This window comes from Borostomias antarcticus (assembly GCF_949987555.1).
Source record: "Borostomias antarcticus genome assembly, chromosome: 3".
In the NCBI taxonomy this organism is placed as follows: Eukaryota; Metazoa; Chordata; class Actinopteri; order Stomiiformes; family Stomiidae; genus Borostomias; species Borostomias antarcticus.
This window is the reverse complement of record NC_140236.1, coordinates 3,797,400-3,817,939: the sequence shown is the minus strand read 5'-3', so window position 1 is coordinate 3,817,939 and position 20,540 is coordinate 3,797,400. Positions and strand designations below refer to the sequence as shown.

Below are 20,540 nucleotides of genomic sequence, written 5' to 3'. Positions count from 1 at the left end.
ATTTTACTTAAACACATCTTACTCATGTGTTCTTACCAGACCTCTAACAAAGACGAACTAGAGGAAACAGAATCGATTACTGTAGGAACGGGATAATAAATCATAATTGAACATGAAGCAACTGACTTGCAAACTTACAGTAATGTCAACAATACGCAAAGGGCAATGACTAACAGCATTAATAAACTAGAGCGTGATGCAGTGTCCTTATAAAACAGTTCCATATTTATTGCAAAATATTTTTGTACAGAATACAACTGAAAAAAAAACAACATAGGAGGAATGGACAGTAAGGCCAACATCAGAACTCCAAGAGCTGTACTGTACAACCACTAGTAACATCTGTTGCTTTAATAGTATTTTATGTAATGCTTTTTCTGATGCAACCCGCTTGTAAAAACTTCAAACGTCCAAGTTCTTCTAAACATTATTGCCTTTGCACACTCTACTTGCTCGGCCAAACTTATGACACCAGAAGACAATCTTTAATGATCTCTAGTTCTTTTGTTCAAACATGAGAAATGCTTCTCTAGATTCCTTGTGTCGTCGTACAAAATTGAGATTGATTACTATGGAACTGATCAGAGACATCAGTTGTCTTTGAGAGGCCGGGGAGAGACGCGTTGTGCTGAGAGAGACTCAACACTGCTAGCTATTATTCACAGAGGACGTCTAACTTATTACAGTACACTGCCATCCAAACTCTACGCTCAGTATTAACGGATTCTCCCACATACTGTCATGCTCTCTTTCGATTGCGCAACTGGTAAATCTGACTTGGTGTAGTTAACTTTGTTTAAATGCCTTAAACCTCATAGGCTCAGTATAGCTAGCATAGAGTCTAGAGGAACCAGGGTGTGCAGGCATGTGCACATCCTTTTACGATTTTGGCACTGGTGTAATGGTACTTCTCGGAGTAAACCTTCACGATAAACCTTACCTCCTCTCTCACTCTGTCTCTTTCTCTTGGAAATCTTCACAGCCTTTCCACAAAAAAGACAGAGTAAGACGGGTTACATTTTTGGACATTCAAATGTATATCTTAATATTGGCTCTCCCAAAACTGGGATCTACAACACCCCCTCTCTGGAAGTTAACAATAGAAAAAAAATGAAATAAAAAATTAAAATAGATATGGTTTTTGTCTTAAATGCATAAGCCCTTCTGATAACAACCTAAATATTCAGAGGATGAAATGATGTACAATCCAAAAAGCCAAAAAATACAGACAGGAAGAACATCCAAGTAGGCTTCTACTGACTAGGACAAGAGACGCATACCTACAGATGCAACACTTAATTATTTTTCGCCCTTCTAATTCACCATTTTACAATACATCTGTTTGAAAGAAAAATGCAATTAAAGAAAAACCAAGTCCCAAGACTGCCAAATCCAACCTTTCAATTGTGACCCAAATTTTGATAGTGAGATCGTCCTTTCTGTTCTGTATTTCTGGATTCATTAAGGTCAGTAAATTTCCTTCATCCAGCGAGCCCACGAACCTCCAGACGTCAAGACATGTCTGAATGTATCCAAAGTTGACCTACGCTCTTTGACCTCTGTGACACGGGCAGTACACCCCATGTACAGCAGAACCACCCCACACGGGATGAACGCTCCTCTACCAAACAGGCTTCAAGGGGCAACGATCAAGCTTTTGATTCAAATCCAAAAAATATCCAAAACCAAGTAGGTGCTGTATCCGGGTGATGGTATAAGGAACATGACTGATCTGACAAGGAACTATTTCCCTTTGTTTAACACAAAACCACTCACTACAATAGGACGAACATTCATTTCATAATCAAGCATAAAAGGTAAGTTTGAAGGTAATGTTAAAGTGAACTAGGTTTATCCTGCTGTTAATCCAATGTCCTTGTCTAGTTTGTAACTCCCAAACTGAGTGTGACGTAAATGAAATCTTCCTCTGGCGAACACACACACACACCAGAGTTCTCTGACGGTTCCGACTGTAAAAACAGGGGGTTGACTTTCAAACCGTTCCACCACATTTTTATTCTACGTGCTTTCAATGATTCAAGACCCTGAGTAGAGGACATAGGCTTGGGGTACGTTTGAGCAGAAACATCGTATGTCAAGCAAACAACAAAAACAAAAAAAAGAACATCGCTAAATAGAATCACCTCTCGGACATAAATAAATCTGTACTAATTACTGGTACATTAAACCACAAATGTAACCAAAAAACCCACAACACAGTCTTTTCAGCTTCATCGTATGCATATACGCATGCATATAAAGTGTATCCCCTTGCATACAGGCGATTGGGAAAGGACTATACAGAGAGCCTTTAGTTATACCATCACCCTCTCCAGAGACTAACACTGATTACAGAGCTGGATACGAACGGGAGCAGACATAATTCACAAGAGCCGAGGAGGGGGGGGGGAGGAGGGGGGGGGGGTTATCAGACAGGAGGAGGGGGGGGGGGGGTGGTATCAGACAGGAGGGGGGGGGGGGGGAATCAGACAGGTTTCTCTGCAGCATTGTAAACAGGAGGGGGAGGGCGGGGGGGCAAAGACAGGCAGAGGGAGGGGTAACAGACATCCACTTAAAGCAGCCAAGGTAGGGGGAGTTTCAAGGGGTGGGGAAGCAGCCTCATTGGAGAGGAGAGGAGGGGAGGGGGGGGGGCGACCTAGGGGAGACTTCCTCCTCGTGCACCAATCAGTAAGAGAGAAGCTTGCGGGGGATGTGTATTGCCATCTCGTCACATGACCCCCACGCCTTCAGTGCGAGCCAGGAAGTTAGCCACTTCAGGGCGCCACTTTTCACCCGGGGGGGGGGGCCTCCGCCTTCACCATGCAGTAACGGGCGCCGTGCTGTCGCAACACTACTCGGAACGTAACAGAAGCGTGGAACCGGAACGGAACGCGTAACACCGGGCGTCTGTGACGCGACGGAAGAGACCGACGGACGCACGTCTCCTCGACCCCCCCCCCCCCCGCTGACCGGTCACAACTCATGGGGGGTTCTGGGCGGGTATACCGGGGGGGGGGGGGGCACGGCGAACGGCGAGGGAGGGGAGGGGTGAGGGGGGTCACGGAGGGGGACGGGGGGTGGGGGGGGAGGGGTCAGACGAAGAGCTGGATGCGCTCGCGGATGGTCTGCCGGCAGATGGGGCAGGTCTTGAGCGCGGCGCTGCAGTCGATGCAGGAGGCGTGGCCGCACTGGAAGACCAGCTTGATGTGGTTGTCGATGCAGATGGGGCAGGTGATGCGCTCCTCCATCTGACGGTAGCGCGACTGCAGCTGCTCCAGCAGGTTGTGCTGCTCGGGGTTCTCCGAGCCGGGGCTGCAGTCCACCTCCGTCTGGTCTGAGGAGGGGAGGAGGAGAGGCGGGGTCAGGAGAGAACACGGCCCCCCCGCCCCTCCGACAAGGCAGACCCCTCCCCCAGAAACACACCCCAACGAGCGTGTCCGTATTAGGGCGGAGATTCGCTTCCTTATAGAAACAATGATATATATATATATACAATAAATAAATAAATAAAATAAAATAATAAATAAAATAAATATATATATATATATATATATACATATACATATATATATAGGCACACATATACATATATATATATGCACATCACAAACAAGCTGGTGCTGAACCCAAAAACTCAAATGAAAAAATGAAAGTCCCCACACAGTCAGCTGCTAGTCCTGTGATTTAATTTCCCCTAAAAACCAAACACACAAAATGTTTTGTCTTTCTTCATGTGGACATTTGCTTCCTTACCTTGTCTTATTTTCTTGGTGATGGTGACCTGGCACTTGATGCACTTCTTCATCCGATGAGCGCACTCTGTTTGGGGAGAGACAGGTGAGAGAGACAGGTGAGAGAGACCGGTGAGCTCCTCTGAGGCTTTCACTGACCTGAGACATGATGGGCCTCCACACTCTCCACGCGTTTACCACTGACGCACACACACACACACGAGAGCACACACACACGGGAACACACACAGGGGAACACACACAGGGACACACACACACTGAAAAACACACACACACACACACACACACACACGCACACGGGAAAACACACACACACACACAGGAACACACACAGGAGCACACACACAGGAACACACACAGGGGAACACACAGGGACACACACACTGAAAAACACACACACACACACACTGAAAAACACACACACACTGAAAAACACACACACACACACACTGAAAAACACACACACAAAGGAGCACACACACATGCACGCACACGGGAAAACACACACACAGGAACACACACAGGAACACACACACACACGCGCTCGGTAACAAGGCGCACCTTCGCAGGCGACGCTGTGCTGGCAGGGGCAGAAGAGGACGAGCAGCGCCAGCTCGGAGCAGATGAGGCACTCCCCGGGGCCGGGCACGGCGGGCACCGTCAGGTTGGTCATGGTGTTGGGCGTGGTGTGCACCCGCCGCAGGCTGCCGCTGCCCAGGGCCTGGCCGCACGAGATGGCCTGCAACCGCTGGAGCCTGGAGGACGAGGACGCCGCCGGACGGACGGACACAGCAACCGTCAACCATTACATCACAGTCATTTAGCAGACGCTTTTATCCAAAGCTGATCCAATGATTGCATTTAACGTAGGAAAAGCCAGTGTACTACTAGTGTATCTCCTTTCTAAAACCAGTGACTAAGAGCATAATCTAGTGCTGAAGGCAAAGAGCAAGAATAGCAATCTAAAATACAATAGGTGCTTAAGAGGGAGGGTCGTGGTAGTACTTCTTGAAGAGATGAGTTTTGAGCCTGCGACCTTTTATGCGTTTTTTGCACTTTGTTTTGATGCTTTTAATGTGTCATGTAAAGCACTTTGAATTTCCTTGTTGCTGAAATGTGCTATACAAATAAATTTGCCTTGCCTTGCGACGAAAGATGGGCAGCGACTCTGCTGTCCAAACGTGGATATATGAGCAACCATGACGTGATTTGCATTGCTTTTTTTGGTGGGTTTTGATTTCTGGGTCGGTCTGATCGCGACCGCGATTTCAACTAAAAAGGGCCTTGGTACGGCCGGCGGAGCGGAAGGCCGGGTCGGTCGGTACCTGTGCTTCTCGGAGAAGCTCTTGATGAGCTGCAGGACGGCGCTGTCGGCCACCAGGTCCAGCGGACTCTTGCCCTTGTGGTTGGCGTAATTGACGTCGGCGCCCTCCTGCGCCAGGAAGCAGGCGATGGCCGCGCCCACGGTCAGCTCCACGTTACCCAGCAGCCCCGAGCTGCTCAGCTGTCGACGGAGAGAGAGAAGGGGAGGAGGAGGAGGAGGAGGAGGGGAGGGACAGAGAGAGTCAGAAAAAAATATGGTACCCGGCCAAGATTGCTGATGAAGGTTACCGATATGACGCGACAGTAATTCTTCTCGAGATGGGATTGTGCACATGCTTTTCATTAAGGGTTTATCAATTAACGCAACAACTCGCTCACTTTACAATTACTAGTAATGCCATCAATTAAAACAGAATGGACATCTGCTCATCAAACAGAAAAGGACGTCAGAGGACGATGTTAGACTGAGACTGGGAGGCACGTGAGTAATTGAATTACACGCAACGGCCCACAACACCAGCTTATAGACGAGCCTAAACCCAATCAAGTCTACAGAACCCCCAAATAACTCATCGGCTGACAACGTGAATACAAAGCACTGTGTGTGTGCATGTGTGTGTCAGTGTGTGTGTGAATACAAAGCACTGTGCGTGTGCGTGTGTGTGTCTGTGTGTGTGTGTGAATACAAAGCACTGTGCGTGTGTGTGTCTGTGTGTGTGTGTGTGTGTGTGTGTGGTGTTCCACTTCAATCCAACAAGGCTTGGCACGTGTCCAGGGCTGCCGGGGAACGCTGCAGTGTTTGGGGTCGTCCCGGCTGAAGAGGACGTCCTTCAGTGACGCAGGCGCTGGCGCGGACGGCTATGAAAACCAGCCAGGTCCCTCGCATTTACCGTGGAAACCGCTTACAGTCACCACGGTTACACTGATCAACCGCTTATATTCACTTTTCATTTTTTTTACTGAGTAAACCTGGTCTAAAAAAATGAATGGCCAGCCGTGTTTGAGCGGCTCGTAGTGTAATGGGTTCTAAGGTGGACCATGCTACACCCTTTGTTTCGTGAAAACCTATCCCATAGTTTTGGGGCTGTCGCTGGGGCGGAGGTAACTGATATATGTTCATTCATTCATTCATTCATTCATTCATTCATTCATTCATTCATTCAAAGCTTTATTTATACTCAAAAACACATTGAGGTTGTCCTCATTTACAAGTGCGTTGAGTGATAAAAATGATCATGATATCGTTCAAACCCTCATGACAGCGTGCTTCGCCTTGCGGTGACCCGCCTGCTTTGCTCCGGCTGGTTCTGTGTAGCCCCGTCTCCGCCCCCTTTTCCCAAATGTGAAGTGAAATGAAACGACCATTCAGAGTGTCAGGCTGTACAGTAGCCCTGCGCTGAAATCATGGGAAACATAATTTCATTCATTTCACGTTAATTTTTTCTCTCAATGAAAAACACAGTCTCCTCATCAAACTGCCAAGAACGGGCCGACGAGACCGAGAGCGCGTCGAAGCGCTCCTGAACTGCGCACCTGTGGTTGATCTACTCGCGGCTGCTCTTGCGAGTGGATTGATAACTCCTGGGTCACGTCACACTCCCCTCAGCGGGCAGGAGAACTGGCAGAGAGCCTGGGAGGACGACTCCATAAGCTGGTTTGAGCGATTTATTAACGGAGAGAACGTTATTGCGGTTCTGCGCCGGGAGGAGGTTGACGCGGTGTCGCGATATAAAATGTGATTATAATAACCGGCCTCTTATACTGTAGTGATCAATTTGACCCGGACAGACGTGATCACTACAAGTGCTTTCCAGTGTATCGGGCTTTTTTTTCCCCTCGCCAAAGATCACTGTATCGTTTTTTTCCCCCAAGCAATACAGGAAAAGCCTTAAGTGTGAGTTCACCGCTCAGCAGGTATTAAAGTGTCTCAGTGTGAAGCTGGGGATGATTGGATGGCAGTGGTAGCAGGAGGGAGGTTAAGCCTGGACATTCGGCAGGGGGGCTGGACAGCTTGAGGATGGAGTGGAATCTCTCTCTCCCTCCCTCCCTATCACTCCCTAACTCTCTCCCTCCCTCCCTATCACTCCCCATCTCTCTCCCTCCCTCCCCATCACTCCCTAGCTCTCTCCCTCCCTCCCTATCACTCCCTATCTCTCTCCCTCCCTCCCTATCACTCCCCATCTCTCTCCCTCCCTCCCTATCACTCCCCATCTCTCTCCCTCCCTCCCTATCACTCCCTATCTCTCTCCCTCCCTCCCCATCACTCACTAGCTCTCTCCCTCCCTATCTCTCTCCCTCCCTCCCTATCAGTCACCATCTCTCTCCCTCCCTCCCTCCCTCCCTCCTTCCCTCCCTCCCTATCACTCACTAGCTCTCTCCCCCCCTCCCTATCACTCCCCATCTCTCTCCCTCCCTCCCTCCCTATCAGTCACCATCTCTCTCCCTCCCTCCCTCCCTCTCTCCCTCCTTCCCTCCCTCCCTATCACTCACTAGCTCTCTCCCCCCCTCCCTATCACTCCCTATCTCTCTCCCTCCCTCCCTCCCTATCAGTCACCATCTCGCTCCCTCCCTCCCTCCCTCCCTCCCTCCCTTCCTTACCCGACAGTAGAGTGTGGAGCAGCTCTCTCCCCCTTGCGTGGGGGCGGGGGCGTTGGTGCTGGTCGTGGTGGTGGTGGAGGAGGAGGAGGAGGAGGAGGAGGTGGTGGTGACCGGGGCGGCGGGCGCCAGGGTGGCGTTGGCCAGCTGCGGCCGGCTCAGGGCCACGTGCATGGCCGTGTCGCCGTCCTCGTCCTCCACGTTGACGTCGGCGCCGTCCGCCACTAGCAGCTGCACCAGGTCCCCGTGGCCCTGCGTCACCGCCAGCTGCAGCGGCGTCTGGTTGCGGTTGTTGCGGATGTTGACGTCGCAGCGGCCCTGAGGCGAGGGAGAGGGAGGGGGAACGGTATTCGATTAGCAGCGGGTCTGATTACCGAGCTCTGGTCGTCCCTAATTGACTGTGAGACGGAGGGCACGGCAGGCGTGTACACTGGGGGAGGCGACTGTAGGAGGAACTGTACACCCAACATGTACATGAATTACCCTGACTGGCCACTAGGGTGAGCTTTCTCTCAGTACTGTAGTGGAGTATCAAATCAAATCAAACGTTATTTGTATAGTGCATTTCATACACAGAGGCAACACAATGCGCTTTACAGAGAACAATAGGAGGATGGGCATAGGTCCCACCCCTACATATTCCAGAGGGAAGGAAAAAAACAGTTTCACCCGGGGGGCCGCAAAAGTGAGCTGTAAAAATTCTTCCCTGACCTCTCTCAACGAGACGATCGAGCAAGCTCCTGGAAAATATACATGTCTATATATGTGTATATGTATATATTCTTGGCTAAGAACATATACAGAGCAGTAAACATGGGCTAGATACTCCATAAGAGAGACATGGGAACAGGAAAGGCATGTTGGGTGAAGACGCTGACCCGTCCGGGGGGGGGAGGGTCTATGGACTACATCTCCCACCCACCTCCTTCATGAGGATCTCCGCCACCTCGTTGTGGTTGTTAAGGGCAGCCAGGTGCAGCGCCGAGAAGCCGTCGTCCTTCTTAACGTCCACCAGCTGGCGCGCTCTGCCCAGGATCTTCTCGGTGGCACTGGGCAGGGAAGCGAGGGAGGGGGGGAGGGGGGGGGGGGGGTTAATAGTCACGGTCAGGACAACGTCGGCGGCCGTGTATTCAACACCGGAGGATGGAAGCGCTGTGGTGATAGTCGGAGGGCGTTCGCCGTGAGGGGGCACGTTTGTTCTTGAACGCGAAACATTCCGCGCCACCCTCTCCCTTTCGACAGCAGCCCACAAACGAGAGACTGAACCGAGGTGAGCAGCCTGGTGATATTCCACCAGGGTAAAAGGTCAGGATTTGGGGAGGTTAAGCTGTTCTTACAGCCGGGCCTCAGGGCAACGTCTATCACATTCACAGCGCAGCACGCCATGTGCGTGGCGTGCACCCAAGGACAAACATATATACAGTCCTGCACAAACAAGCACTCGTATGCCCTCGGAACCCGGCACATAAAGAGACAGCGTGAACCGTGAGCGCAGGGTTTTTACTGCATAGAGGAATTTTTGGCTGAGATTTTAGCCAGAGCCAAAGGAAAATCACCAGAGGCAAAATGCTAAAAATTGAGAATAAAAATAGCAAATAAATCCTCTCCAAATGTGTTTGATAGCTTGTTTCAAGTGCAGCCCATCCCTCTTTCTTGCATTGTGGCTTGGACCACTAGTAATCGAGATAATTAATAGACAGGTGATCAGTATCTTAAACATTTTGGCTTCATATCCATTTTGTGTCATGTCGGGATTGAAAAGTGAGCTCAGTCAGAACGACAGCAAAGAATACAGGCCTGCATACGCTGGTAGGCTACCCGGCATAAAACAGAGGTTTGTCCCAGATAAAGCTTCCTCCAGCTATTCATTATAATGCATCCTAATCCATGTGCCACTGCCAAAATAATGGATTTCCTTGCTCACTTTACAAAATAAAAATCATCTTGCTTAAAAAAAAAAAGGGGGGGGTTGAGGAACATTGTGAACACAAATACTGAAAAGCAGCTCATGGTAAATCCTGTACATATCATTGCCTTGAACAAACAAGCAAGGGGGATGTTGAGAGTTTGCGTCAGAGGACAAACAAGGACATCGGAGCTGGAGAGCCGGCTAGGCTAGTCACGCTTTCCTTATTCACGCGCTGAGCTTTGATATTGCGGCTTGATATGGCCGGGCCGTAAACCAGGGCTGTCCTCTGCGTTGGCCTGTTTTATGGTGTGTGAAATTGAACCCAACAGCCCTTAGTGACAGTCCTGCAGAGCGTCACACTCGGTCTCCTGACACGAGCCAGGACCCCAGACCCGAGACTATTAGTCAAACTATTAGTCAGTCTCCGCTCTGTTGGTTTTCAACATTTTGAGGAACTTTGACTCTTGCTCGGTAAGGTCGGCAGAGCGTCGCTGCAAATCGCAGAATGCTCCGAGTTCATTCTAGAATGCCCTGAAAACGGTCATTTTACACGAGTTGGGTGTTAGTGTACATTACTGTATCCAAAAAGATTGCCACTTTGTAGAAGGTAGAGGGGATATATTATTATTATAACTGATTTTTTGCGGGTCAAGATATAGCCTACTTGAGGGGTGTAAAGGCAGGCTGGTAGCATAGTCCAATTAAAGCTGCAATCATTGATTTTATTCAGATTGTCAAAACTAATTAGAGCCACCTGATCAGATTGTTTTATTGAGCCATAGTGTCCTAGGTGTCATACTTCAATGACTCATCCCTACCGCTCGCTAAATCTGTTATTCCAGTATTTCTCCCTGTGTTGTCCATATCCATCTTGTGCCTTTGCTCCGCCCCCGTGCCTTAAACGTATCTATTATACATTCAAGCCTTTCGTTTGTAAACAACTCCCTCACTGCCATCTAGCAGTAAACAAAACCCAATGATTGCAGCTTTAAGTCTGCACAACATGTGTAAAGCATGGGACTCGATCCAGCATAATTCACGACGGCCCTCAAACCGACCGCAGAGCGCGGAGGCTCGTTAGTGCTCGACTCCTCCGTTCCACGCAGGCGGGGCTGGTGGGTAACGAGCGGGAGGGCGGTCGTATACGGTCACGGCTCCCCTCAGGGCAGCCTTGTTGAGAGGCGTGTGCAGTCGTGCTTCTGAGAGATTGGCGCTGGCGGTGGGAGGTGGGGGGTCGTTGGCACCTGCAGTGCAGAGGACTCGTCGGGGGGGCGGGGGGGTGTTAGTAGATAGTTGAGGGTGTCAGGAGGCTGGTTTCCCCTCCCTCCTACAATGTGACTGCACCCCCCCCATAACCCTGCACGATTCCCGAAACTAGCCTGCAGCATGAATATTCAAATCCGCCCTGATGTGCGAAGTATTACTGTCGTCACAGCTTAAGGGGATCCAAATGCGGCGGTAATGACTGCTCGCTGGAGAGAAAATTCATCATCCTGGTATTTTTGGCGCTCTTCTTAATCACAGCCTCATAAGAGAAAACGAGCATAAACTGCAGCTTTGAGCGATTTCGATTCTTCGATTTCGATCTGGGGATTGGAAAAAGAGATGAGAAAAGAAGTACATTTCTATGTGAACTTCAGACGGAAATGTCATTATGCGGAGTAGTGGTTTGGAGTCGGGGTTAGCGTATGCGTTAATCTGGTAGCGCGGTGTGTTGAGTGTGTTGGGTGTGATGACTGGCTGAGGAGGTGAAAACAGACAGGCCTCTGGCTACAAGCCCAGAAGACCGGGGGTGTTTGCACGGCACCGGGAGCCTGAGAGAGAGAGACACACCGTGTCACCACACACCGGACGAGGGACAGAGAGACGGAGAAGGGAGAGGGCGAGAAAAACGCAAGTCTTCATCAGCAGCTCGACTGACCAAGCCCCACGCCCTTTCTCCCTCGTCTCCCTGTCTGTTTATCTCCCTGTCTGTCTCCCTGTCCGTCTGTCTCCCTGTCCGTCTGTCTCCCTGTCCGTCTGTCTCCCTGTCCGTCTGTCTCCCTGTCCGTCTGTCTCCCTGTCCGTCTGTCTCCCTGTCCGTCTGTCTCCCTGTCCGTCTGTCTCCCTGTCCGTCCGTCTGTCCGTCTCCCTGCCTGTCTGCCTGTCTGCCTGTCTGCCTGTCTGCCTGTCTGTGTGTGGCTAGAGAGCTCCTCCAGTGTTGCTCTGGCTCCCTGCCTCTCCCTCTTCCCAGGGTCCTTTTAGAACCAGGCCAAGACCCTCTTTTTCCATATCCTCAGATAAACTAAATAAATACCTTCAACTCCAATAAACAAACGCACATTTTTATCGGCAAACCACCAGAGAGAAGCCGTGAAGGAATCTGAGGATTTCCAGCTGAACTAAAAACAGCTTTAGGGACACTGCTCTGCAAAAACAACCAAACACGCCATGGCAATCAACATGCTCTTGAGCACCACACTTCCATAAAAAAACCAATGCACTCAATGCACCCGTATTGTGAACATTTGAAGCTGTGAGGGAGCTTGCTTGTTCATATACTGTAGAACATACTAGAACTGTCTCCCAGCGCTCTGCAGCAACTGATGTCAGGAATGCTGGGGGAGAGGACAGTGAACTTCAGAACTGTACATACTGTACGACACTTTCCAGAACAGATTGGCCACTTGTCTCATAATACTGTGGTGCGGCTCGATTCCATCCCTCTTCCTGGGTGCTTGGTCAACATTCGCTCCATACAAGGAGAGGGCAGTCGCTTGTGCATCTGTTATTCTATGTACGGTAGCCTACGTGCGTGTAGTACAGTGCGTCTGTGGTAGTGTGTCTCCAAGACCCCATTTAGGTCTTAGAATGGGTTTTGAACGATCAGATTCAAAGTGGACAGCGCTAAATACAAGTGTAAACGGCCACCAAAACGTTTTGACTTGCCGGAGACCATTTGACCACATGTCTTTAGTAGCCTAAACGCTAATGCGTCCTGATGCGTCCCCAACAAAGACGTAACAGGAAAACACGTCATCAATGCTGGATCATTTTTCTCCTTTTTCGCCTTATCCTGCGCTCTTTTTCAAGTCGCAAATGACTTCTATCAATCGAAACAGTTGGAAAAAGTCCTACTATGTTAATTAGTTCTTCAAACATCTTTGGTTGCTCGAAGTCAAACCGACTGATTATTGATTTGTTTACATGGAACAGCTGTGCGACACGCAAGCAGGCAGGAGTGAGTGAGTTACTATGGTTACTATATACGAACACAAGTAGTCAGCTGGACACAATTGGAGACGCATGATAGACACAGGTGTAAACGATGATGTCTCTCGCTGTCCACTTGTGATCTGATCGTCCAAAACGCATTTTAAAACCTAAACAGGGTCTAAATGTGTTTATGATGAATGATTGATTGATTGATTGAAATGTGTTTATGATGAATTTCAGGCTTGGGGGGGGGGGGGTTGCATTGGGGCTAGGGGAAGTGAGGTCTCTGCCAAGGAGATGAAAAAACCTGGGTTATAACTATGGTGACTGGAGGGGGAGGGGACCTAACCTAAAATTTGGTTAGCCCTGACCTAGACTTAATTCTGGGAAGAATCTCAGTGAAAAGTATGTATGGTAATGGATGCATATCCAAGACACTTCATATAAAGAGTAAAAGAATAATAGCATGATGAACAACACTCCTGCAATCAATGGAAATGTTTTGATGGTTGAAACGTTGCTATTTCATTTTGAAAACATTACATTTTTTCCAAAGCTGCAGTATGTAAGATTTTAAGAGTTTAAATGTTTACATTATTGCTATACTGCTATCATAAATCGAGAGGGGTAAGTGAATGAACTCCTGCGTCTTTGTAGACGCGTTTGGCTCTGCAAAAGCAATTATAATAATAAGTCATTTGATGTCGGGTCAACACCAGAGCATTTCCCCCCACTGCTAGCTTGTAGCCGGCTCGTAGTGTAAGAGTCACATACTGAAGCTTTAAATCCAGTTTAGAGGCTCTTTTTGGCTCTGTCATGCCAAAGTGTCCGGGTGATGTAATAATGTCTTTAGAACATCATGACGCGTCTGTTGCTATGCTGACGATAGCATTCTAGACATTCCTGAGTTAGCATTATTGTGTTTGCGTTACTTCAGAATCACAATTTACTGGAGACAAGATCAACGAGATCAACAAATTATTGTGTGTATGAAAGGAGATTAACTAGTCTATGTTTATGACTCCTGTGGGTATAAGGAGTACATTTCACAGATAATTAGCCATAGATGATGTTAGCTAGTTTGCTAACAAGGTAGCTGGTCTAGGAGGGCTTTCACCCAAAATTATGCATTTTTTCAGCTTTTCAAAAAACATTCCTAATAAAAACAATGTTAAATCAAATATAAATGCCGACTTTATGCACAAGCTGTACGGTGCAGCTAAAAAGAGAACATTATTTAACCCCATTAAACCAAATTTGACCTGCAATATCACAACTCTACAACTAGCTACAGCAAGAGAGGAGCATCAGGAATATTAGCAATGCTAGCGACGGTACAGTATAGCAACGACATCATCACCCGGACACTATCTGGCATGACAGCTCTACCGTACGCCCAGTAGCCTAAACAAAATCATCAGAATCCAGTTTGAAGACTCAACAGTTTGTGTCAGCATCACTCTTTCAGCCTTGATGTCTCTTGACTGCTCTTGAAGATCTTAGTGGAAATTTCAATGAGCCCTTCCCTCTCCTCCCACTACCAAATCAACAGGAATCTGGGTGTGACCCTGGATGACCAACTGTCATTCTCCTCACATGTGACCCTGGATGACCAACCTCACATATCACATACGTCCCACGCTCCTGCAGATTCATGCTCTACAACATCAGGCGCAGCTGCTCATCCAGGCCCCAACTCCACCCTCTTAAGCACCTATTGTATTTTAGATTGCTATTTTTGCACTTTGCTTTCAGCACTAGATTATGCTCTTAGTCACTTGATTTAGAAAGGAGATGCACTTGTGAGTTCTGGCAAGTAGTAGTACATTGGCTTTCCTACATTAAATGCAATTATTGTTACTCTCTTTGCGTACAAGCGTCTGCTAAATGACTAATGTAATGTAATACTGTTAGCCCCTCATGAGACAGTCACAGAAACAAGATGACACACACACACACACACACACACACACACACACACACACACACACACACACACACACACACACACTTTGCGATGCGGTGTGTGTGCGGTACAGGCTGCGGTGCGCACCGCGGTGTCGTGTAGTAACCAGTACTCACAGCTTGTTGCCTTTGAGGGAGGCGTGGTGCAGCAGGTTGAAGCCGCGGTTGTTCTGCTGGGTGAAGTCGATGTTCGGCACCACGGCCAGGATCTCGATGATGTTCCTGAAGTCTTTGGCGATGGCGTCGTGGAGCGGCGTGTCGCCGTACGAGTCCTGAGGGAGAAGAGACGGTACGGAGGAAAGAGTTGAGTCATTCCACACTGACAGAGGGAAGGAACAGGATATACATCTTTAATAAACTGATACTAAGTCTCTTTTACTATTGCAGTGCTTAGAGGTCTGTGGCGGAGTGATTTTATGATCTTTTTATGGAATGACACACACACACACACCCCGCTCCGGGCACTAGCCCTTCCACTTGAGCAGAGCTGTTCTAGCAGAGCTTTCCCAGCCCCCCAAACGAGATCCGGAGACTGGTTGGTTGACATATCGTGCTGCCATTTGAAGAAAGCCCCAGCAGAGGTTTAGAGTCAGTCTGAATGGTATTAATGAACCACGGAGATGGACTCAACTGAGCATGAGGCTCAAGCAGCCTTAAAGTTCGGAATTTAGCGTTATAAGCCTTGTTATAAGGTTATTTATGAGCATATACAACGGCCGATATCAAAAGTTTCATCAAACAGGTTTTTGTGTGCCGTGTTGCTCATGGTAAGTGAGAAAGACTGGTGTGAGTGTGTGTGTGTGGGTGTGTGCGTGTGTGTGTGCGCGCACGTGTCTTTGTGTGAGAGTCAGGTGACAGAACTGGGGTGTAAAGTGTGTGAAAAAAGGCCAGGTGAGCTCTAGGTGTGACAAATATGAACGTGTGGGCGTTGTAAGTAACCGACAGGTGTGAATGACACATTTTTGTCGCTGAGCAAAAAGGTCTGACATGCGCAGGACACGGCTAATCTAACCAGCTGATTCCAAGGCAAGATGGAGCTAGTTATCCCACAGGGACAGCCTACACCTGTTAAACCCCTCAGCTCTGAATAAAGAAAAACGCTCCCTCACACTGTCCTCTTTACTAGCAGCAGTTTTTATAAACAACGTTTCGGCACTAGGACATTTGAACCTGACGATGGCCTAGCGCCGAAAAGGTGTTCATTAAAAAAATGGCTGCCACTGAAGAGGACAGCGTGTGGGGGAGCTTTTTTCTTTATCCAGTCCTTGTGAGTTTCTCTTACACGCCTGCCCGTGCAAAAAAGTGCTAAAAAAGTTATTCTTCAAATCCCTCAGCTCACCGCAAGAGTATTAGTCTGGGGCCTGTCTCTTTCGCAGTTGTTTCGCCAGGGGAAGCGCCTAGGATGACGCATCGCATAATCTTCCGGTCTGTAATGTTTTTACTGTAGGCTGCACATGGTGAAGTTTCGAGTAGATTGGCGATGGCATCACCAGACATAACACCGACGTAAATTGTAAAAGAAGATGCAAGAACTACCGGTTAAGGAAAAATAAAGCAAGCGGAAGTAGGAGGCGGGCTCTACAGGCTCGAGCCGGAAGAAGGGGCGGGCTTAAGGCAGTGAAGTAAACAGACACCAGGCTCTTCTCCCCGAGGAGAGACTGGTGACTGACGCGAGGCTACAAGAGTATAGAGAGGGAAGCGCTTTATGGAAGTGGCCTCGCGCTGCAGCAGGCCTCACCTGCAGGTTGACGTCCGCCGCGTGCTCCGACAGCACGCGCACCACGTCGGTGAAGCCCTTGTTGACGGCGATGTGCAGGGCCGTGCACATGGAGTTGTTCAGCAGGTTGACGTTGGCGCCCTTGCTCAACAGCAGCCGCGCGATCTCCGCCTGATTCCTGCTCGGCCGCAAAACACACGAGCGAGAGGGAAAGAGAGAAAGACGTGTTTACGTGACAAGTCCTGATATTGTGACACGCAAAAAGCGTCACTTCCGCTTCCACCACAAGATTTCCTTACTAGTACTGTACTAGCCAGTACACCAAAATTGTAAAATAATAAATTCACAGGGTCTCATGCAGTCTCATGTCACAAAAAATGTTTGGGCTCTTGCTAAGGCCAATTCATAAATGAATAGCAAGTAAAGGTGAACATTGAACTATAAAAAAGATCGTATCGTGAGCTTTAAGTCTTAACAGGATCAGAAAGAAGTGTACGGTACATGTTGTCCCCCCCACCCCCACCCATGATGCTTTGTGGTGACAATGGCGTGGGAACGCTGGAATGCTGGATTCACAGCCCCCCCCCCCCCCAGGGTTGAATACCAACTGCACATGATCCAGAACAAACCTGCCGCTTGTTTGCATGACATCTTTCCAAAGGGATGCTTGTAATTCCCAATAAGTGCTAAAAGTTTTCTCAAAGTTGCCATCTGAATCCGCCTTTCTGAGCTCGGTTATATATTGTGTTGTGACGGGGAGGAGGGATTAGGGACCATGGTCATACCACCCCTGTTTTAGAGAGGAGTATGTGTGTGTGTTAAGCTCATCTAAGGGCTGTGTATGTGTGTGTGTGTGTGTGTGTGTGTGTGTGCGTGTGTGTATGTGTGCGTGTGTGTGTGTGTGTGTGCGCGGCAACTAATCTCAGGGCTATGTGGCACGTGTGCTTCCGTGGATGATGTGTGTCTATGATGCGTGTGTGTGTGTGCGTGTGTGTGCGCGTCCCCTCTCACCCGAACGCCGTGTAGTGCAGCGCCGTGTCTCCGTCCTCGTCCTTCACCTCGATGGAGCTGTTGGCCTGGAGCAGAGCCTTCACCACCTCCACGTGGCCCTGGTGGGCAGCCACCTGCAGGGCCGTCTTCCCCTGGTTCTTGATGTCCACCTGGAGGAGACGCGCAAACGCACAGATGGAGAAAGAGGAACGCCCACAAACGGTTTTCTTTTGAGGCCCGATTGTCCGAAAGACGCCTCCTGTGGGGCATCCCAACCAACCTTGTCGGGGTACTTCTGCACCAGCTCCCTGACTTTGTTGGCACTGCCGTGCGCCGCCTCGATGACCAGCCGGCTGGGGTTGTCCTGCTCCGTGGACTGGGACAGCAGCTTCTCCAGGACTGAAATCACCGTGCCTAGAGAGAGAGGGGGATGGGGAGAGGGAGAGAGAGAAAGAAAGAGAGAGAGAGAGTAACATTTTAGTGACGGAATCCCAAGCACGACGTTCCTGCTGTGGTCTGCATCGCAGTGTCCCCCGGGTCCTACTAGCGGCAGAGGTCACGCCAGATCAACACGGACATCTTGGTGAGCCGGTCAATGAAAGTCAATGAAAACACCAATGGAAGGAGACAAAATGTGGAGCACATAAGCACACTGCAGCAAGCCCTGCTTCCACTCTCTCTTCTTTGTGAAAATGAGAAAGCGAGTTGAGTCAGGGCACGGAGAGAGAGAGAGCGAGAGAGTGAGAGAGTGAGAGAGAGAGAGAGAGAGAGAGCACCCTTCAACACAATGACGAACAGAGGCTTGCTATTCTGACAAAGCCTCTGTGAATCCCTTCCAACATGCAGCGTCCTGAGACAGCACAGAAAGAAAGAACAGACATTTCAATGAGAAAGACATGGAAAGAACACCCTTTATCACACATGCAGGAATAGTGACGGTAAAATGGCATCGAACAGCCGCCATCTTAGCCTTGACACAGTGCATGCATGGCTGGATTAGGAAGAGGAGGTAGAGAGAGAGTGGGCTAGGGAAGGAAGGAAGGATGCGAGCGAGAAAGGAGGTGGAAGCAGCGCGGTCTGGATGAGAGCGGATGATGGACAGAGATGCCCCCCCCTTCCTGGGCGTGGTCCTTACTTCCGGGTTCGTTGGGGTTCTCGGCCGTCATGAGGTTGGCGTCCACCTCTACGGGCTGGGCTGAGAGGCACGCCGGGTTGAAGGTCCAGGTCTGGCCGCCGAAGGCCACGCGCAGGTCTCCGTCAGCGTACACCTTCAGCACCTTGCCAACCTGGCCTAGGGCCTGGACCAGGACAGATACACGGATAGAGAGAGAGCGAGAGAGAGGGAGGGAGGGAGAGGGAGAGAGAGATGAGGGTGAAAATAAAGGACAGGTGTTGACAGTCGTGAGGCCGCAGGCAGACAGTCAGGCGCCGACGCCACTCTCAAGGAAACGATCCGGCATTTTATTTTTAGATAAATAATCAGATTGCTTTCAAGGAATAAGCACTAAGCTTGATTAGTCCTGACAGAGAGGGTATTTTTCCATTGACCGTCTCTCTAATTCAAAAGGCCAGCTGTCAGCCAAGGTTGGGATTATGGAAAGTTAACGCCCATATACGGTGCTTCCTCTAAGACACAGGAAGTTAGGCCTGAAGTAACTGAAAATGTACGTCAGGCACAAAGTTACCGCCAGGCAAAAGGTAGTTAGCAACAGGCTAAAGGTCGTTAGCCTCAGGAATCTTGAATCAATAAAGGGATCTGGATTCTTGGCTACGGGTAGTTAGCACAAGGCTAAAGGTAGTTAGCACAAGGCTAAAGGTAGTTAGCACAAGGCTAAAGGTAGTTAGCACAAGGCTAAAGGTAGTTAGCATAAGGCTAAAGGTAGTTAGCATAGTATCAGGCTGAATGATCATACAGGTGCCATGCTGTCAGTCCACTCTCCATGTCCGGCCTGGAGTCTTTTTACATTGTCGATATCTTCCAACACTCGCACCAGCTCACCAACTCCAAACGTATTCACCTATGGATAAAAAATGCCAAATCAATGCTACCTACTCTAATGCATATAAAAAAGGGACCTTAGAGAGGTAACACTAACAAACACTAGTAATCCTGTGTTCAGTTCAGATAGAATACCTTGGTGAGGGCCCCAGGGTGGAAAGTCCAGCGAATGTTGTTGCTGTATTGAACCCTGACATCCCCTCGATCCGTGATCCTGTGTACTGTCCCGATTCGACAAATGTACTGCAAACACACAAGTCTGTTTTTAGCCTAAGCTGCACACTGTGGCCATTGACCTCGTCATTCCAATGGCTGCACTGATTTGAGTGTAACATGCTCGGTTTGGTTTGCTCCATCGCGCACCAGTGGTGACGCTACTTAAAGCTCGGTCAGGTTCAAGCTAAATAATACACTCGGATGAAGCTTCTTTTTTTTTTTTTACACAAAGGTAGCGATCTACAGTATGACAACTAGAGGAGTAGTGTTCGCAGGAACTAGACTTGAGATTCACCTCAGTTAGATCTGTTAACGAGTGTATTCAGTACTGATTAAAATCCTACGAAAATCGTACATACGGTTGCTTTAAATACCTCTATATTGCAATGATAAATTGAGAGGCATCAGTGGAATGAGCTCCTGAAAACCGCGTCTTTGTACAACGTAGACCGCAGTTTGGCTCTGCTACAGCAATTCTAAACGTTGGCGTCAGGAAACTACACCAGAGCATAAAAAAAACTAAGTTTGGAACTGAGGCTGCCTCCTCCCATAGAGGCGTGGCCATACCTGGTTCCAAGCATGCGGGCGTTGTGAGATTCACTCAGCAACATGGGGCATTCCTCTACGGCCTTATTTGGGAGTGTGGGCGTACCCAAATACACAAACTGAGTGTGACCGAATTTACCCTGGCAGATGGAATTTTCCCTTGTTGCTAGCTCGTAGCGGGGCACGTAGCGTGGGCGTACCCAAACCCACAAACTATGAGTGCGACTCAAACCGAATCCACCCTGGCAGACGGAATTTTCCATTGTTGCTAGCTCGTAGCGGGGCACGTACCGCAAAAGTTACATACTGTAGCTTTAAGAGTTTTACACAGAA

General features: G+C 49.0%; 1 protein-coding gene across 2 annotated transcripts in view; it reads right to left on the bottom strand.

Moving 5' to 3' along the window:
* Nucleotides 1-204: 204 nt before the first annotated feature.
* mib2 (MIB E3 ubiquitin protein ligase 2) overlaps nucleotides 205-20,540 on the bottom strand; it is a 37,338-nt gene continuing 17,002 nt past the window's right edge. Inside the window, exons 7-19 of one of the 2 annotated variants that reach the window (XM_084436200.1) lie at nucleotides 19,581-19,688; nucleotides 19,360-19,464; nucleotides 18,582-18,744; nucleotides 17,727-17,860; nucleotides 17,468-17,616; nucleotides 16,478-16,634; nucleotides 14,857-15,011; nucleotides 8,593-8,719; nucleotides 7,674-7,988; nucleotides 5,078-5,256; nucleotides 4,314-4,507; nucleotides 3,754-3,819; nucleotides 205-3,334 (exon numbers count right to left, since the gene is read on the bottom strand). In XM_084436200.1, the coding sequence (XP_084292326.1) occupies nucleotides 3,093-3,334; nucleotides 3,754-3,819; nucleotides 4,314-4,507; nucleotides 5,078-5,256; nucleotides 7,674-7,988; nucleotides 8,593-8,719; nucleotides 14,857-15,011; nucleotides 16,478-16,634; nucleotides 17,468-17,616; nucleotides 17,727-17,860; nucleotides 18,582-18,744; nucleotides 19,360-19,464; nucleotides 19,581-19,688 (2,094 nt within the window). In that variant the 3' untranslated portion in view covers nucleotides 205-3,092. The remainder of the gene's footprint in view (nucleotides 3,335-3,753; nucleotides 3,820-4,313; nucleotides 4,508-5,077; nucleotides 5,257-7,673; nucleotides 7,989-8,592; nucleotides 8,720-14,856; nucleotides 15,012-16,477; nucleotides 16,635-17,467; nucleotides 17,617-17,726; nucleotides 17,861-18,581; nucleotides 18,745-19,359; nucleotides 19,465-19,580; nucleotides 19,689-20,540) is intronic. The other variant, XM_084436201.1, reaches the window with a different exon arrangement.